Raw genomic sequence first — 20202 nt, 5'->3', positions numbered from 1 at the left:
GAGGTTCAGCACAAACTAAGCAACACAGCTTTTCCTTACAAGGCCGTTTCTCGTGGAATTATTTCAGACACTTAAAACAGCGGCTTTTAGCTTTGAGGAGCTTAATTTTCTCCTCTTTGCTCTTGTCCCTCGCCTCTGAACACAATTCGGTATTGTGAGAATTTTTGCAAAAAATGCAACTGACATCTTCAGTGCCTTCAGTGGACTCAATACCAACTAGGTCAGCAGCTGTGGTGTACTTTCCAGTCGAGGACTTGACATTCCCAGCACTGCTCTTTGGTGCAGCGCTGGGGACAGAAAACGTGCTCCTAGCTAGCAGAAACCGCTCCTCGCTTTCAGCCTCTCTCTTCAGAAAATCTCGCAACTTGACCATTTGATCTGCAGCTTCAAAGAGGGATGATTCATCAATGCCGCACGACTTCCGCTTACGCTCCCATTCCCGCAAAATTGACTCAGGAAGTGCGGATTCAATTAAAGGCGCGAGCATGCACGCGTATTTTTCTGATGTAACTCCCAAACTCTCCAAGGCCATTAGCTGGTTTTCTAGCTTGTCATGAAGCTGTGCGAGAGTCAAAGAAACTTTACCCGATGTCTGTACCAAGACCAATGAGAGAAGCTCCCTAACATACAACTCAATCAGCAATTCATCACGGCCAAAACGGTTTTTCAGTTGGCCAAAAGCCTTCGGATAATTGGCCCCCGATGCAGGATAGCTACTAAACAGTTTCTTTGCGTGGGTACCATCCTTGGCAATACGCAACAAAATCAAGAACTTATCCTCAGAAGGCAGGTCCTCTCTTTCATGGATTTTCTTGAAATATGCCCAAAAACTGATCCATGTTTTAGGCGTGATGTCGAATTTTGGGAGATCCAACTTAGGTAATTTGAGGGTGAGGTTATCACTAGGAGCAGCAGCAGAAACTTCGGTAGGACACGCTGTGTTGGCCTTGACTTTTTCCAGTAACTCATTCTTTCTAGCACTCAAAGTTAGCCAGGTGTCCCTGTACTTCTCCACAGTTTCAAACTCCTTACCTAAATCTTCTTCTTTGACCTGATCCAATGACTCGAACATAATTTCTTTTACTTTATCATCGAGAAGAAAAAGCCTATCAGCCTTGTCGGTAAGCTTAATAAAAGCAACAGTTACCTCTTCGACGGTTGCCTCAGGTTTTCCAAAGGTTTCTTCACAACCATTCGCGGCAATCGTGAAGAATCTTCTAAGTTGCGCTCGTTCCGCGCACAAACGTTCCATAGTTCCAAACTGCTGAAACAAAATGACGTCGACGATAGTCCTTCCCCACCAGGGATGCCAGATGTTTGGGGAATCGGGTTCAGCCACAAGCAAACATATGAACTTAACAGAAGAAACGGAAACTATTTAATCGCAACTATTGAAGATTACACTGACTGACTTTTTTTAACTAAATAATTTTTATATATATCAAATTTTGACAAGACATGAGGTTACTACGACGTGATTAAAGCGACAACAACTACAACCACTTACTTCACTATACCGACTACAACCATGACAGACACTAATTCCACAACAGAAACGGCGTTCTAAACAAACTCAGGAGAAATTCTAAAACCCAGTTAAGGATGGCTGGATAAATTTAATATCGAGAAGTATTCAGCAAATGGTTTCATAAAGACTTTGTCAAGTCGAAAAGTTTATGAAAAGATCCAACTTGCTAATAAAAGCTTTACTTTTACTTGACAATGCCATCTTGGATTAAAACTCAACCCAATTTACTTCAATCGTCTCTCTCAGATCCAATCTTTTACTAATTGCAACGAATTGAATCACATTAAAGGCAAAGATAATCCAGCAGATATTGTTTCTAGAGGTATCAATCCGAAAAACCTAGTAACATCTTGTCTCTGGTGGTATGGTCCAAAATGGCTATCAGATCAGGAAGAAAACTGGCCGAAATCTCTCTTCAAATATCCAGAGATCATACCAGAACTTAAAAAACAGTTGGCAGTGTCAGTAACAATTGAATTATTCCCATTCAAAAATTTCTCGAAGTTTAATACTTTAAGAAGGTCAATGGCTTATATCCAAAGATTTATTTTTAATTGTAAAGCTCAAGTGTCAGATAGAAAACATGGTGTTTTCACAGCACTAGAACTTTTTGCCAATAAGTCTTTACCAAGAAAAGCTCGAATCTTAAACTCAAACCAATTTTTAGATTCAGACAATCTTATCCGTGTTGGAGGTAGAATCTAAGCTTCATATTTTGCTTCTTTCAAAAAACATCCACTCATCCTTTCAGAAGATAAACATCTACTATCAAAATTAAACCATCTTCCTAACACCAAACTGCACACCTTGACTTCAGCCGATGGATCAAAATGTTATTCAAAAAGTCTTTGTATAAAATAAATTGCTGATCCATATTATATCTCAGGATAGTTATATAACGCAGAGCCTTAAAGGATGTTGTATTCTCTCTCGCTTGGAATTCTGTCTCATCTAACTTATTCCAATCTTCATGGAAAAAGTTATGGTCTAAAATGAATGATGTATCAGAAACAGTTGATTGGGATCCTGAAGATAATCTGTGTATTGCCGATTGGTTACAAAATCTATCTGAAAAACGATTGGAGACAAGTGAAGATAATTTGAATTCTCGGTTTGAAGGAATCGAAGAAGCAGAGCAAATGATGAAGAAGAAAGCTTTGGAGCCACCAACGGGTACACCAATAAGAGTTAAACCAGATAATGGTTTGATTTGTTTCAATACCTACCCAATATGGGCAGAAGAAAACGACATATCTGCCAAAGATATTCTTCGCAAAATACGAGAAAAAGTTTTTAAATAAACAAGGACTAGAAGAAAACCTCAATTAAGAATTATTTCAAAACTATGTAATTACATACATATGTACATATTTAATACATTACATACATTTATTCCCTCTACGTAATGCTTAATTTTATTCATTACCTACGACTTTTTCACTGTACTCCGAACATTCCAATAATCCGGACCGTTTCGGTTTTTAATAGTGTCCGATTAGTGAGATTATACTGTATAATGAGAATGTTTTTATAAATACTTACCTGATAACTTAATTAGTAGCTTTACACAACTAAAAAATTGTAAATCCCTCCCAAGAAGCTATTTCAATGAACAGAAGTATACAACTACACCCTATTTTTAAATAAGGAGTACTAATTTGAATTTAAGTTAGCACTTGTTGGCAATTGTATAAATTGTAAACAAATAGTGTCCGTTCGCCCCCCAAGAAAAGGAAATATGTAATTTCAGGCCATTTATCGTCTACAGAGAAACAACATAAAGACCTGAAAAGGACACAAATCCTATTTGATTCGCCAGTACTTTTTATCCATGCCTATCCGCCTTATTTGCCTGATTTAGAATCACGGGTTTTTCCGAGAAAAATGTACTAAAAAGACATAAAGAAACCTTCCAGGATAATTTTATGTTGCGGGGTTGTTAATAAAGAACAGTAATTTGAAACAAATTAATTCAAATTTCATACCCACTTTGAAACATGTTTGATCGCAGAAGAATTTACAGGTACGAAGTTTACTGCTACCATTGTTGAATTCTTGAAAAATTTCTTATTCATGATGTTCTATGTGAAAATAAAAGGACGAAAATTACTCCCTGGGTTTGTTTTTCCAATTTTTTATCTTCATTCTCTTTAAGTCTTATTTAACTATCATCTAGTTAATTTTTCTATAGCTTTTAATTCCTCTTTTTCCTTCTACACTTTCCCTACAGATTTCCTTTGTTGTTTCGTCTTCTCATCCACCTCCAATTACTTCTTAATCTAATTTTTATTATACGAGGTCTGGCTATTAAATAACGAGACTAGCGTCTAGAGGGCGCCAGAGACGGTTGGGTAAAAAACGAATAGTGCCTTGGGTATTTATATATCTTGTTTATGCATGTCTCAAAACACGTTTCCGTCACTATTATAGAATTTGTGCAGTGGCAGTTTGAAACGAAAGTGTTAAATTGAAAAAAACTCCCACTGAATGCTATAAATTGTTGCAAGAGTTCTATGGGGACAATTCCCTATCACGTGCGCGTGTTTTTGAGAGATGCAAGCGCTTTAGTGAGGGCCGAGAGAGCTCTGAAGATCACCAGTGCCCGGGTAACCCTGTGACTCCGGAAACAGTGATCAAAATCAACCAAATTGTGCGTGCAGATCGTTGAATGAGCATCTGGATGATTGCCTAGGCTGTAAACGCCGATAAAGAAACGATTAGTGAAATTTTACACATGACAAAAGTCGGTGCGAAGTTGATGCCAAGAAATCTGATTCCTAACCAAAAGTTCTTGCGTCAACGGGTCTGTTTAGATTTCCTTGAAAGGTTAGAAAAAGATTTGCATTGAAAGGGACCCGATTTGAGTCGATGGAAGGGGTAAAGCAAAAAACAGCAGAGCTCCTAAAGGCACTAACCAAAGAAGACTTCCAGCACTGTTTCGATCAATTAAAAAAACCCTTTTTCGTAACCAGTCTCGTTATTTAATAGCGAGACCTCGTACATAGCAGTATGGAGACGATTTTATTGATAAAAAAATTAAACTACAATATGATACAAACAACATATCCACTCAAAATCTGTTTTTAATATTATAAAATTATTTTATTCAACATTATATCATAAATTTTCAAATATAATCTCCAACTTTTTCTAGCTTATAATTTTCGTTTAAATTTTTTTATATATCACTATATATATTTGATGAATTTTCACGCAGAATTGATATTAAATGTGCCGTTACTATATAAATGTTCACATGCAAAACGTATTTTTTGAATTATACACATACACAAAGAGTACACAATACGTATACGGATATCATAATAATTTAGTTGTTTTCACTCACCGCTTTATGAATTTTTCATTTGTCAAAACCATTTAAGTTCTAAAAGCCATTATTTAAGCAAACAACCGTCAATCAAATTTGTAACGTTGATTAAAAGCACAAACAACACGCTGAATTTTCGCCAACACAAATCAGCACACTATCACGAATATATTTCGAATTTATTCCAAAATAAACTAATTTTATTGTCTGTTAGCAGATACATGCACAACCGCCGCGAACAGCTCGACCACGCATGAACAGCGCCATCTTTGTGTCAAACAGCGGACCCGGCATAGATCCCAAGGAGTTCTTCCGTCTACACGGCTCCGTTTCTAGACTATGTAGAAAAGCGAGAAGTGTGGATAACATCTCCTTGGAGGAGAAGCATTTTGGACTTCCCCAGCTTTCCATATCCGGGCCTTCGCCACCCGAAGACGAAGAAAAAGAACTAGATAGAGACATATCAGAGACAGAAACGTTAATGAAGCAGAGAGAGTGATATGTAGCGTTATGCACATGGTTGTTCTGATGAGTGGATCTTGCCGAGATTTGCCAAAAATATATTTTCTTAAAAAAGTTTATATGTCAAAAGATATTTACAAAGAATGAATGAGATTTTTATTGAACTACAGCCTTCCTTAAACTACAAAACATTCTGTATATATCGTATTAACAACGAATTCATTGAATATACTTAATTCTAAATAGTTAATTTACGTAAAACTTTTTAAATATTGATTTCACTCCGTATTATTTATAATGATTAACTCTATCATATCAACAAGAAAAATTTTTTCTCATTACTAGCTTTTTATAATCACTTTTATCGATGTAGGAAACGCTTTTCTTATTAACCAAGGTAGAAAAATACAGAGTGTACTTGAGCAAAGCTAGATCCCAATCCATTTGACCCAATTCATTCAGTACTTCGAAACTCTCGACTGGTATTCAGGAAAAAAATTTAATATGTTTTTCTTATTACACAATATATTCTTTTTCATACAACACATGTGATTATTTCGGCCTTCAGCCTCTGCTCTAAATTTAGCAGCAGTTCCACTGGAATAATTTCAATTGAGCAATCTCCACCACCAGCAAAAGATTATATACTGGTGATAATGTTTAATATTGAGCAGAAGCATGTTATATGAGTCAGGATAGAAAAATTTATCAATATATTGTATCCATTGAAGACCCCAAGGCTTCTTGGTTCAAAATTTTCACATTCTTGGTAACTTCTACAAAAAGTGAAAGATTAGAACTTGAAAAAGTACTTAGACTTGCCTGAGGCCCATTGTCTTACCCTTTCATACCCAACAATACTTTTATTTGAAGGGCGTTAGCCCAACTAATGTAGAAGCTGAACTAGATTCTACTCTGATTGAGACTGCTCCTTCAATATTAACAGTAAAATATTGGGTAGCAGAAGACAAAGACCATCATCGCAGTGGTCGACCAAATGAGGTGATGACGACTCCAGGAATGTTGGAAATATCGTCATCATCATCGACTAAAAAATTACGGTATATAATGTTCACACGAGGAAGCTATGCGCAAGATGGGTGCCGCGAACAAAAACAGCGTCGTGAAGATGATTCCATCGAGCGTTTTGCAATGTTTCATAACCATGGATGAAACGTGGATACATCACTTCACACTCGAAACGAAATAACAATCAAAACAATGGACTGAAATGGGAGAATCGGCTCCGAAGAAGACAAAGACCGTTCCGTCTGCAGGCAAGGTCATCACGTCGGTTTTTTAGAAAGCGCGTGGATAATTTTCATTGATTATCTTGAAAAAAAAATCAACGGCGAGAATTATGTGAATTTATTGCAATTTAGAGAATAAATCAAGCAAAAACGGCCGCATTTGACTAAGAAAAAGTGTTATTTCGTCAAGACATTGCTCCAGCTGAAATATCCGTTATTACAATGGCCAAAAGTAATGAATTAAAGTTTGTACTGCTACTTCATTCACCCTAGTCACCAGATTTTACTCCCTCGGATGATTTTCTGGAGCTTGACGATGCCAAGAGTATCGAACTTATTGAACATCGCTGGGAAAGTAGATTACGTTGAAAAACATATTTTTTTCTATCCTCGTATAATGTACAGTAGTGATCACTACATTTATTTTTATTTGTTTGTTTTTTCTTAATTAATCCTTGGCTAAATCGCTCTGCATATGGTGCAATCACTTCTGCTCGATCATATATCCTGATCTTTAACTCTGATTTCTTTGTCAGAAGGTTCTATTGGTAATTCCATCGGCACTAGTAACTAAGTCTACGGCATCCTCTGTCTTCGTTTTACTTTTAGTAAGCCCATTTGCTTTAGAGTTCCTTTTTACTTCATAAAGTCCAGGTACCCAACTGTGACTTACTTCAATGCCACGAATCCAGGAAAGTTTTTCAAGACAGCTCATCATCAATTTTGCTTTCGTCGTTTTTAATATTTGATATTGTTTTTAAAGCCATCTATGTAGTTTGTTGTATTTCTGCTTGAATCACTACTTTCCCATAACAGTTTAGCACCCCTCTCTATATTTTAGATATTTAAAAACCCATCGACTCCTGAGTAATCAGTGAAGATTGAGATTACTTTCCTTAAAGTCCGTTTTTGTGGTCTGTGTTCTGAGCTACTAGATGCTCATATTGACTCATTTCCTGCAGGATAATTGTATATCCTATCTGTTAGTTACACTAAGAAAAATTCTACTAGTGAATATTCATTTGAATTTAAAGTATTTTGAACATTTTTTTTTAAAGAATGAAATGAAAATAAAATTTTAAAGAAATTTCGTTAACATGTCTCGTAAAAAATTATTTGGAGACCAGAGTTTGTGGAGGATAGTGTAAATCAGATAGTCACCTCTTCATCATATCACAGATTCCATATTTTTGAATGCTATATAGTAAAACTCGGCAAAATCGACTTCAAAAACAGCATTAGATCATACAGTTCATGAATTTTCATCCTTTCTACACTTTTGGGGCCATTAAAAACGACCAATGCAATATAGAATTCTACATAGAAAATCGCGTTGATGTTATCTTTCTAGATGTTTTTTTCGATCAAAGAAACAATTCGTGTAAATGTATGATCTAATAACCCAGCACGTACAATTCAAAATCCAAATTTCTTTCGTCTTCTGTGTAAATATTGATTCAGTTACTAACTCTTAAAGCAATAAAGTGAAAAACACTGAAAACGGTGCCAATGAGTGCGAAACTAGTGTATGATTTACTTTGTAATCCAAATCTCAAGGAACAAATTTTAATCTCAAGTTGTTTCAGTTGATAATTATGAATCAAATTAATGTAATTCTTTATAGTAGGGGAGTTTTATTACAAAGAAGATTGAATTAGTCAAAAAGTGACATCAAACTTTTAATATTGAAAATCGTCGTTTAAATTTCAATAAAAAAATAGTAGAGTTTCAGATAAATCTTTGGTTGATTCTCCATCATTTTTTTTTGGTTTTTTCATTTCTACTATCATATCATGCAGTTCTAAAGAAGCAGTTATAAACAAAATCTCCTTTAGTATAGTCGGAAGTGACTCGACTCGACTAATTTATAGTCGAGACAATCTAAACACTATTTTAAACAATTGTTTCCAAATATCTACTGCTAGTACAGGCAAATTAGGCGATTTTGAGCTAAAACCTTTAATTAAATAGGGCGGAATTTCTAGATTCTGGGAGGTTTTGGGTATACTAGCAACTTTTAATAAGATTGCGGGCATGGATTTTCGGAATTTTGGGACTCGAAACTATGAGGAATTCTAAAAAAACTGCCATAACAAAAAATGTAGAGTATAAAATTTTCTACAAAAAGTATCCTAGGTATTTGTTCCTAACCTCAAAATTTTCACCTCAAAATGGATTTATACATTCAAAAATATTTTGAATCGCGAATAACTGGAAAGCTACGAGGAATTCGAAAAAAATTGCTAGAACAAAAAATGTACAGCATAAAATTCTCTATAGATTGATTTATAGGCATTTTTCCTAACCCCAAAGTTTTCACCGTAAAATTAACTCAAAAACATTTTGAATTGGGGATAACTCGAAAATTATGATGATTTCGACACAAACTGCCGGGTCAATAAAAGTAGAACACAACATTCTGCACAAAAAAAAGGTTTCAATTTTTTCCTAACCTCAAAATTTCCATAATAAAATGAGCTTAAATGCAGAAAAAATTTTTAAATCGCGAAGAACTCGAAAACTGCTGGGGCAGTTTTTTCGAATTACTCTTAGCTTTCGAGTTATTCGCATTTGAAAATTTTGCAAACCCATACCCGTAATTTTGTTGGTATATTCGGTAACCGAAAACCTTTGAGAATTTATATCATTAGAAGCGCCCAATTTAATTCAGGGTTTAATCCTATTTCACCTGTACTACGCCGTTTATCACTAGCTTAAAAAGCGTGAGGTGATTTGCTTAAGTATAATCCCTACTTTCTAGGTAACATAAAGTGTATTTTCACCCACAAAAAACTGCCATAAACCGCATATACTGAAGATATTTCACAATTACATGTAATGTTTTATTAGAACTTATCGTCCATGTACATAAAGCTGTTTATTCTTCAAGCATTTCCTGTTAATACGACGCTTCACCCTTATTCATAGTTTTTCTTGTTCTCATATTGTTTTTGAGCAAAAATACATTTGATAACAGGCGACTTAGAAATATCGAACAAAGGATGCTGTCTGCTCAACGTGGTAGCACTGGACTAGACGCAATCTTCTTCCAGGGCTGGCAATTAATACAAACAGCACTATAAATGACATTAGGCAAGACACATTGGATAAATCTCAGACTGGATGCAAAAGATCTTCAAAACTCAGAAAATCGCAACCGATACTGAATTAATTTTGGATCGTTTTACTGCTTCCAGGAAGAAGCTTGTTGTGTTTCTGCTTGTATCTTTTAGATATAACAAGGAGCTTCAAGAATATCCGGAATATCAAATAAGAAAGCCAGACAATTTTCTGAACATGAAGAAAAAACTAAAGCACTATCTAGAATTCATGATTATGATCGTTATTATAATCGTCGCAAAAAAAATAAAAAAATTTGACCACATGACTCAGAACAAATGAAATAACATCTTTCTCTGGAAAAGAAAATGTTTATTCTAGACATTCTTCAACAAAATTGGTAGACAGAGTATTCGTGATGTTTGATACAATTTAAGGTCAATTGGCGTCTACTTTTGTCAGATATCATCGATTGAAAATCTATTGAAGTCGATTTCCACTTGATTGCTGACTTCTAATGTCTATCGGCGTCGATTGATGTCGATTCACTTTAATTCATACCATTTAAGGTCAATTGGCGTCTACTTTTGTCATATATTGTCGATTGAAAATTCATTGAAGCTGTTTAAAGTCGATTTCTAGTTAACTGCTGAATTCTAATGTCTATTGGCGTCGATTGATGTCGATTAACTTCAATTCATGTCATTTGAGGTCAATTGGCGTCTACTTTTGTCAGAGATTGTCGATTAAAAATCCATTGAAGCCGATTGAAGTCGATTTTGACTTGAGTACTGACTTCTAACGTCTATTGGAGTCTATTGATGTCGATTCACTTCAATTCATGCCATTTAATGTCAATCGGCGTCTACTTTTGTCATATATTGTCGATTGAAAATTCATTGAAGCTGTTTAAAGTCGATTTCTAGTTAACTGCTGAATTCTAATGTCTATTGGCGTCGATTGATGTCGATTAACTTCAATTCATGTCATTTAAGGTCAATTGGCGTCTACTTTTGTCAGAGATTGTCGATTAAAAATCCATTGAAGCCGATTGAAGTCGATTTTGACTTGAGTACTGACTTCTAACGTCTATTGGAGTCTATTGATGTCGATTCACTTCAATTCATGCCATTTAATGTCAATCGGCGTCTACTTTTGTCAGATATTCTCGATTGAAAATTCATTGAAGCTGTTTAAAGTCGATTTCTAGTTAACTGCTGAATTCTAATGTCTATTGGCGTCGATTAATGTCGATTAACTTCAATTCATGTCATTTAAGGTCAATTGGCGTCTACTTTTGTCAGAGATTGTCGATTAAAAATCCATTGAAGCCGATTGAAGTCGATTTTGACTTGAGTACTGACTTCTAACGTCTATTGGAGTCTATTGATGTCGATTCACTTCAATTCATGCCATTTAATGTCAATCGGCGTCTACTTTTGTCAGATATTCTCGATTGAAAATTCATTGAAGCTGTTTAAAGTCGATTTCTAGTTAACTGCTGAATTCTAATGTCTATTGGCGTCGATTAATGTCGATTAACTTCAATTCATGTCATTTAAGGTCAATTGGCGTCTACTTTTGTCAGAGATTGTCGATTAAAAATCCATTGAAGCCGATTGAAGTCGATTTTGACTTGAGTACTGACTTCTAACGTCTATTGGAGTCTATTGATGTCGATTCACTTCAATTCATGCCATTTAATGTCAATCGGCGTCTACTTTTGTCAGATATTCTCGATTGAAAATTCATTGAAGCTGTTTAAAGTCGATTTCTAGTTAACTGCTGAATTCTAATGTCTATTGGCGTCGATTAATGTCGATTAACTTCAATTCATGTCATTTAAGGTCAATTGGCGTCTACTTTTGTCAGAGATTGTCGATTAAAAATCCATTGAAGCCGATTGAAGTCGATTTTGACTTGAGTACTGACTTCTAACGTCTATTGGAGTCTATTGATGTCGATTCACTTCAATTCATGCCATTTAAGGTCAATCGGCGTCTACTTTTGTCAGATATTCTCGATTGAAAATTCATTGAAGTTGTTTAAAGTCGATTTCTAGTTAACTGCTGAATTCTAATGTCTATTGGCGTCGATTGATGTCGATTAACTTCAAATCATGTCATTTAAGGTCAATTGGCGTCTACTTTTGTCAGAGATTGTCGATTAAAAATCCATTGAAGCCGATTGAAGTCGATTTTGACTTGAGTTCTGACTTCTAGCGTCTATTGGAGTCTATTGATGTCGATTCACTTCAATTCATGCCATTTAAGGTCAATCGGCGTCTACTTTTGTCAGATATTGTCGACTGAAAATCCATTGAAGCTGATTAAAGTCGATTTCTAGTTAACTGCTGAATTCTAATGTCTATTGGCGTCGATTGATGTCGATTAACTTCAATTCATGTCATTTAAGGTCAATTGGCGTCTACTTTTGTCAGAGATTGTCGATTAAAAATCCATTGAAGCTGATTGAAGTCGATTTTGACTTGAGTACTGACTTCTAACGTCTATTGGAGTCTATTGATGTCGATTCACTTCAATTCATGCCATTTAATGTCAATCGGCGTCTACTTTTATCAGATATTCTCGATTGAAAATTCATTGAAGCTGTTTAAAGTCGATTTCTAGTTAACTGCTGAATTCTAATGTCTATTGGCGTCGATTGATGTCGATTAACTTCAATTCATGTCATTTAAGGTCAATTGGCGTCTACTTTTGTCAGAGATTGTCGATTAAAAATCCATTGAAGCCGATTGAAGTCGATTTTGACTTGAGTACTGACTTCTAACGTCTATTGGAGTCTATTGATGTCGATTCAATTCAATTCATGCCATTTAAGGTCAATCGGCGTCTACTTTTGTCATATATTGTCGAATGAAAATTCATTGAAGCTGTTTAAAGTCGATTTCTAGTTAACTGCTGAATTCTAATGTCTATTGACGTCGATTGATGTCGATTAACTTCAATTCATGTCATTTAAGGTCAATTGGCGTCTACTTTTGTCAGAGATTGTCGATTAAAAATCCATTGAAGCCGATTGAAGTCGATTTTGACTTGATTACTGACTTCTAACGTCTATTGGAGTCTATTGATGTCGATTCACTTCAATTCATGCCATTTAAGGTCAATCGGCGTCTACTTTTGTCAGATATTGTCGACTGAAAATCCATTGAAGCTGATTAAAGTCGATTTCCACTCGATTACTGACTTCTAACGTCTATTGAAGTCGATTGATATCGATTCACTTCAATTTATGTCATTTAAGGTCAATTGCTTCTACTTTTGTCAGATATTTTCGATTGAAAATCCATTGAAGCCAATTGAAGTCGATTTCCACTTGATTACTGACTTCTAATGTCTATTGGCGTCGATTGATGTCGATTCACTTCAATTCATTCATTCATTCAATAAAATTAAGTTATTTGGATAAAAAAGGCGGCGTATCAAACGGATCCTGGGGCGACAAAAAGCCTTTTGCTAGATGCAAATTCAGTTTTTTATTCATTATTTTTCCAAAATTTTTCATAATGTAACTTTAAAAACAACAAAGAATATATGTTGTCAAAAAGTTGTATAAAATTTTGCACATTCTTTTATCCCCGACCTGAATTAACGTAATTTCATACATAAACCGCTATGAATATGATGAAAACAGTTTGAAATTTTGGAAAATGAGTTAATGATGCAATATTTGAAACTACATAACAAGGTGTTGAAATTGCAAAAACCAAAATGGCTCTAATCATCCTGTTTCTCGTTGATTTTGAAATCCTCACGCTCCAATAACTCATGTTCATTGTTTATAAACTATTCAATCCAACTGATTCTCATTACTCCTCAACAAATTCCAGTTTACCAGCTAAAACTCCCCTACTATTATCCAATCAACAAAAAAATTGAAAGAGGCCGCAAAAACGTTACAAATATCATTTTATAGTGAATTAATTATAACCAGAGGTACAGTGACTTTTTGGATGTAATACAGGTTTTCAGCCTTGGTTGGATTCATAGTTTTTTGTACAAAAATAACGATCGATTAGAATACAAAAATTGTTCACAAATATCGAGGTAGTTTGTATGCAATAGCTATCAACTGAATGACGTAACTTGTTCAAATGTTCACACAAGTCAATTAGGCAGTCGAAGAAAACCGCTAATCTACATCAAAATGGCGGCCGTGGGGTAAACAATCGATTTTTCCCGATATTGAGAGTTATTTTATTTTATAGAATCCATAGATATTTTTTAAATCGATTTCAGTAGAATTAATGCAGTTGGAACTCAATATTTTTGCATTTTATTAATTACTCTGCAAGTAAGCTTTCAAGCAATTTACAAAATTTAGAGTACACAGTTTTTTTTTTGGAAATTAATGTCCGCTGTTGCGTTCAAATTTATGACTCAGAGGCAGTGAAATATACAAGAAGGAACTTGAAGCTTCAGGTGGAGTTTTCTCATTTTTTATTGAATAAAAAAGCTTTAGTGGCAATCCTGCTCATTTTCCACAAGTTTCCAATAAAAGTGATTTTCATACTATATTTACCGTTCAACTACACTAACCACAACATTGCATAGTCAAGATAAACCAACTTAACAACGTTTTCTGGAATGAATTTTACCCTTTTGCATTAAAACTGAGATTAATAAGATTAATAGGATCGAACCCAACAAATAAATAACTTTACAAATAACACAAAAACTTGTTTATCCCACGGCGGCCATTTTTAAACGAATTTGACAGTTCCTTAGATTGCCAAAGTTAAAAGACAGCAACAGAGCAGGAAAAGTTACGTAAATCTTGAGTGATACACAATAATAAGATGTCAAATGTCAACTGTAATTTCATAAGTGACATGTTTGAAATGTACAAGGTGATATAAGAAAAAAGTCGTGAAGAAATTGCGAGATATCATATCTAAAACGTAATGTGTAAAATTTAATTCAATGATTTGAATGTTGTATTATCCGTAATAATGACTGATCACCCTTATTGTAGTTATCTATTCTATTATATAAAGGGTGCATTCACCCTTTATCTTATTGAATTTCCAATTTTTTTTCTCAAGATTTGGTTATGTAAAATAAAGTTAATACTCAAATTACCAAATATTTTATAACAAATTGCTCAAAATATCATATTTTAATTTTTGAAAAATCGCTGAAACTAAATATTATCTGTAAAATGAAACACATGTTTTCCATTTTACTTTTATATTGGCCAAAATAAGAAGATAGGTGAAAAAAACTGAAATAAGTGCAAAAAAATCGATGACACTTTTTTGGTGTCAACAAGTTTGACTGGTAGGCAGGTCCAATGGCGAGTTCATAATATCCTTGGTATGATTAAAAACACGTCAGAGAAATTGGATAAAATCCTTACACAATTAAAAATTAACCCTGCGTATTGCCACATGATAATTGGAAATTAATATATCAACTGGTTGCTTTTTTGAGAAGGTTCGTGGATTGTTTCCTAAATGGAATGTAAAGAAACCTGACCACTGAAGAACTAAAAGATAAGCTTAAGAAAATGATCAAGAAATTGAAATTACATACATTTACGTTCATTTTACAGTAAGAATTTGAAGCATTCTATATTATTTCTCTGAAATACTTTGCATATGAATCTAAAGGACCGTCTTCAATGCCTAAATACATTTATCAGGGAATATATTCAACCGATTCAAAATCTGTTCGTGTCGAAGCATTGTCAATTAGGACTAAGAACGAAGCGAGCCGAATGGAACCGCATACGTGCGAGACAGGCCTAACATTCTAAGATAAGATAAGATAAGATCGAATGTACGGGCCGGGTCGATTCCATGCACTTATTATTTCCTATAACCAAGTCAAATACCTAATTAAACTGCAGTTAATTTTCTGGTTAAACATTTTCACAAAAATTTTGACTAAATGTTATTCGATTTATAAATATTCGAAACATGTTTGTCACTTTATATTTCTTAGTATTTCAAGTGTTCGGTTTATCTAAACCAATCACTGATTACATTATACTTCAAAACTGTCTATAATTATCATCTATATCTTTATTGTAAATATTTTGTTTATAATTTTACCATTTCTGATCGAATTCTTCTTCTATTTTCGTTTGTACTTATAGAGGTTTCTTTTTAAATAAAATATGTATATATTAGTAGAACTAAATATTTTCTATTGTCGAATAAGTATTTCAAAATTGTAAATTTACATACAATTTATTTACGTAAAAATAAATATTGTAGTAGTACAGAAATTACATCTATATTCATTAATTTATACTTTGGGTTACCTTAATATGGTGCTGTAAACAAATTTATAGGTATTTCTATATCAACAATCTACCAGATATTTTTTGTACCTACCCTCATTAATACATGGATTATTAAAGTCTATACTTCTGGGGTTACTCCTACTTGAGTATACTTCTTCTTTTTTAACTCTAAACCATCTTTTTAATATATATGAGTCTAATAATTCTGAAAGCTGATATGGTAGTAGACGGTTTCATTTTATGTATGTGTTCTTCATGCGAAACTAATTAATTTTAATATAAATAAATAATTTTCATGGCGTGCATACAGAAAGAATAATGTAAAAAACTATTTTGAATAACCAAATTAATCATCCATCCATTTCATTGAATCTAATATTGTTTTTCTATACAGGGTGTCCCACGACGAGTTAAAACTATCTGTATATGGCAAAATACTTGTAGTAAAATCATGAAAATTTCTACGTTTGGATTTTCGGATAAGATCTTTTCAACTAAAATATTTTCAAAGTTGACCGACTTCCGGTTCTACCGGTTCTATCGGAAGTCAATTGGAACTTTTCTTCTTTTAAATAGAACACTCTGTATATTAATACATTTTTGAAATCTACGTGAAATTTTAGTATACTTTTGTCTAAAAACTTTTTTCGAAAAATGCACACTTTTTGAGTTATTAATTTTTTTGTAAGAAATTTGACCATTGCGGACCCTTATAAATTATTTTTTTATGAGGATACCCTCACAGATATAAAAATAGTTTCTGTTCGGTTGCTCTTAGCAAGGTCAGACGTATTTGAATCTATGTAGAAAAATGTTTCGTTTCATACAGGGCGTGCATAAAAAGTGTTCAAAGTTTAACTTCATAAATATCAAATTTCTTTATATTTTTAAATAGAACCACCCGGTTTTTTCTATTTTAATGCATTCAGTGGTAAAAAATAAGGCAAATTCATGTATACTTCCCTGTACCTGAACTTCCTAAACTACCTAAACCTTACCGTTATACAGTTTTTTAAAAAAAGTAATAACTCAAAAAGTATGCATTTTTCGAAATAAGTTTTCAGACAAAAGTATACTAGAATTTTATGTAGAATTCAAAAATGTATTAACGTACTGGCTTTTCTATTCAAAATAACAAAGTTACAGTCGACTTCGGAAGTCGGTCAACTTTGAAAATATTTTAGTTAAAAAGATCGTATCCGAAAATACGAACGTGGAAATTTTCATGATTTTACTACAAGTATTTTACCATATACAGATTAAGAATTAAGATATTAAGAAAAACACGTAGAAACGATTAAAAATATTGATCGAAAATGTGTTTTTTTTTAATTCTGTGAGAAATAACTCGTATAAATAATAATTCCATTCATTTCTGATTAACAGATTTGAATTTATGTAATTGGTAATCCAAATAATAGGGTTTTTGTGCTCGATATCTGTGTGGCGATTTCATATCAATGATCACTCAATTAGTCTTGTTTTATATAATTTTATATAATTAGACAAAATCTAATAATATTATATTCAATTTTTTTGAATATTTTGAATAAATTGAAGGATATTTCGAGACTAGTTCGTATCTAGAACTTATAGGTTATGTATCTTCACCTTGTCTATTAGTCTTCTGGATATCAATATCTATTATTTGGAAGATTTCATCATTTAGTTGATTCCTTCTTAGATCATTTTCAGTGGAGTTTTTTTGAGTGTTGCTTTCCAATAGGATCACATTTACAAGAGAATTAGTGCAGTTGTTCCGTACCGGTTGAACATATACAAGCCAGTGTACATTCGATTATTCTTCGTGGTATTCAGACTGGTTCTAGTAACTCAAACCGCTGCCCCACATTAACATCTTTGGGTTTCACTCCCAATTCTTCCATGCGAACTTATTTCTGCATACCAACAAGGCTTTCGTGTTTGTAGTGGTTTGATAGATTAAGAACTGAAAAATAATGATAAACACCTAACGAACCGTCAGTCCACGTGGACTCATCATCTTTACTGCTTACCTATGAAAACATCGAATCGAATCGTAAACAATTTGTTCGAAATTTTCCTAGCAGAGACAGTCTGCGATTAGCAGTGGCGTGTCTTGGTGAGATCAATTTAATTAAGTTTCAACTAGGACTATAATTGAGTGCATGTGTCTAAACAACGGCGTATATTGCCGTCCAATATATATTATGATTCGATTGCCTTTTAACAAATACATATTTTTAAAAGTATTTATAAAAATTATAAATTTATAAAATGAGGTATGTACGCCTATGGTACATCAAACAAAATTGTCGGCAAGTGTTTTTATATTGGAAGAACTATACTTCCATAGTTGTTACTGAATTTTCTGTCAACGTTTATCGATTTTTGGTAAAATATCTTTTCGATATAGTTTATTATCATTTTAAATGAAGTTTGGTATTTAAAAAAATGTATTTAATCAAATTTTTGTCTATGTTTGTTACACTAGCATATCTATGAAGTTGTATAAAATATATTTGGTTTGATATACTGTTTATGTGTCAATTTTAGCCATCGGACACACAGGGTGTCCCACGACGAGTTAAAACTATCTGTATATGACGAAATACTTATAGTAAAATCATGAAAATTCCTACGATTGAGTTTTCGGATACGATCTTTATAACTAAAGTATTTTCAAAGCTGGCCGACCTCCAGTTCTATGGGAAGTCGACTGTAACTTTGTTATTTAAATATAACACCCTATATATTAATACAGTTTTGAAATCTACGTAAAATTTTAATATACTTTTGTCCAAAAAAAAAATGCATACTTTTTGAGTTATTAATTTTTTTGTAAGAAATTTGACCATTGCAGACCCTTATAAATTATTTTTTTATGAGGATACCCTCACAGATATAAAAATAGTTTCTGTTCGGTTGCTCTTAGCAAGGTCAGACGTATTTGAAACTATGTAGAAAAATGTTTCGTTTCATACAGGGCGTGCATAAAAAGTGTTCAAAGTTTAACTTCATAAATATCAAATTTCTTTATATTTTTAAATAGAACCACCCGGTTTTTTCTATTTTAATGCATTCAGTGGTAAAAAATAAGGCAAATTCATGTATACTTTCCTGTACCTGAACTTCCTAAACTACCTAAACCTTACCGTTATACAGTTTTTTAAAAAAAGTAATAACTCAAAAAGTATGCATTTTTCGAAATAAGTTTTCAGACAAAAGTATACTAGAATTTTATGTAGAATTCAAAAATGTATTAACGTACTGGCTTTTCTATTCAAAATAACAAAGTTACAGTCGACTTCGGAAGTCGGTCAACTTTGAAAATATTTTAGTTAAAAAGATCGTATCCGAAAATACGAACGTGGAAATTTTCATGATTTTACTACAAGTATTTTACCATATACAGATAGTTTTAACTCGTTGTGGGACACCCCGTATATAACCTGAAGCCGACACTGTACTATAATCTGTTAAGTTAAGATTATTAACACTGGGAAACACATTCAAAGTGAGCCTATGACGTAGTTTCGTGGAATCCCTACTTAAACCCTAATTCTTTGGAGACATCGAATCAAGAAGGTTCAACTACGATCAATATCTAATTATAAACGACAGATCCTTCAAAAATATCATTTTTTAAATTGCGTTATAACTTTTCATTTCATTTTCTCGATGTATACCATCTCCACGCTCTTGTTTTGTTACTGATGTATTTCGATTCTAATATATTCATACTCTAAGACAATTTCATCGTTATTCATCACAACTTGAATAAATAAGAATGTTTATAATATTGTTTATTTTATTCAAATAAAGAAAAATATCTATAGCTAAACGATGATGTAATTTCTATATTACCATAAATAATTGTAGATATGTCAATAAAAGTTTTATCAAATTATTGAGCTTTATAACATATACATATTAACGTAAATTAGTCAATTATGAAAAAAATCTATTATAAATATATAGTGTGGGAAAAGACAAATAAAATAAAATCTTTATTTTAAATTATTATTTCTTTTCACATAAAAACTAATAAGTTGAACTCAGATGATCATGATGGACATTTCATCAATGCTTCTTTCTATATCTACAGATTTGGAAATAGAGAAAATTGATAATTCTTATTTTATATAGTAATTCTTATATTTAATTTAGGTAATTATACACTTTCACGGTCACCTGGTTTTTGGCTCTAGAAAATCGAAGTTGGATTTTAATGATCTTGGTCTCAAAATGTTCCATTTCACGGCGGGTTTATAAAAAAATTAGTAGAAATAGCTGGAATGAAAATTTCTCATAGTTTTACT

General features: G+C 33.1%; 1 protein-coding gene across 3 annotated transcripts in view; it reads left to right on the top strand.

Moving 5' to 3' along the window:
- LOC130443217 (uncharacterized) overlaps positions 1–15662 on the top strand; it is a 167543-nt gene extending 151881 nt beyond the window's left edge. Inside the window, exon 7 of one of the 3 annotated variants that reach the window (XM_056777738.1) lies at positions 5074–15662. In XM_056777738.1, coding sequence (XP_056633716.1) covers positions 5074–5355 — 282 coding nt within the window. In that variant the 3' untranslated portion in view covers positions 5356–15662. Of the gene's footprint in view, positions 1–5070 lie in introns of all 3 variants that reach the window. The other 2 variants (XM_056777735.1, XM_056777736.1) reach the window with 2 other exon arrangements.
- Positions 15663–20202: the final 4540 nt, after the last annotated feature.

Source organism: Diorhabda sublineata, chromosome 4 (genome assembly GCF_026230105.1).
Source record: "Diorhabda sublineata isolate icDioSubl1.1 chromosome 4, icDioSubl1.1, whole genome shotgun sequence".
Lineage (NCBI taxonomy): Eukaryota > Metazoa > Arthropoda > Insecta > Coleoptera > Chrysomelidae > Diorhabda > Diorhabda sublineata.
Note: the sequence above shows the minus strand (reverse complement) of the source record. Positions and strands in the feature narration are given on the sequence as shown.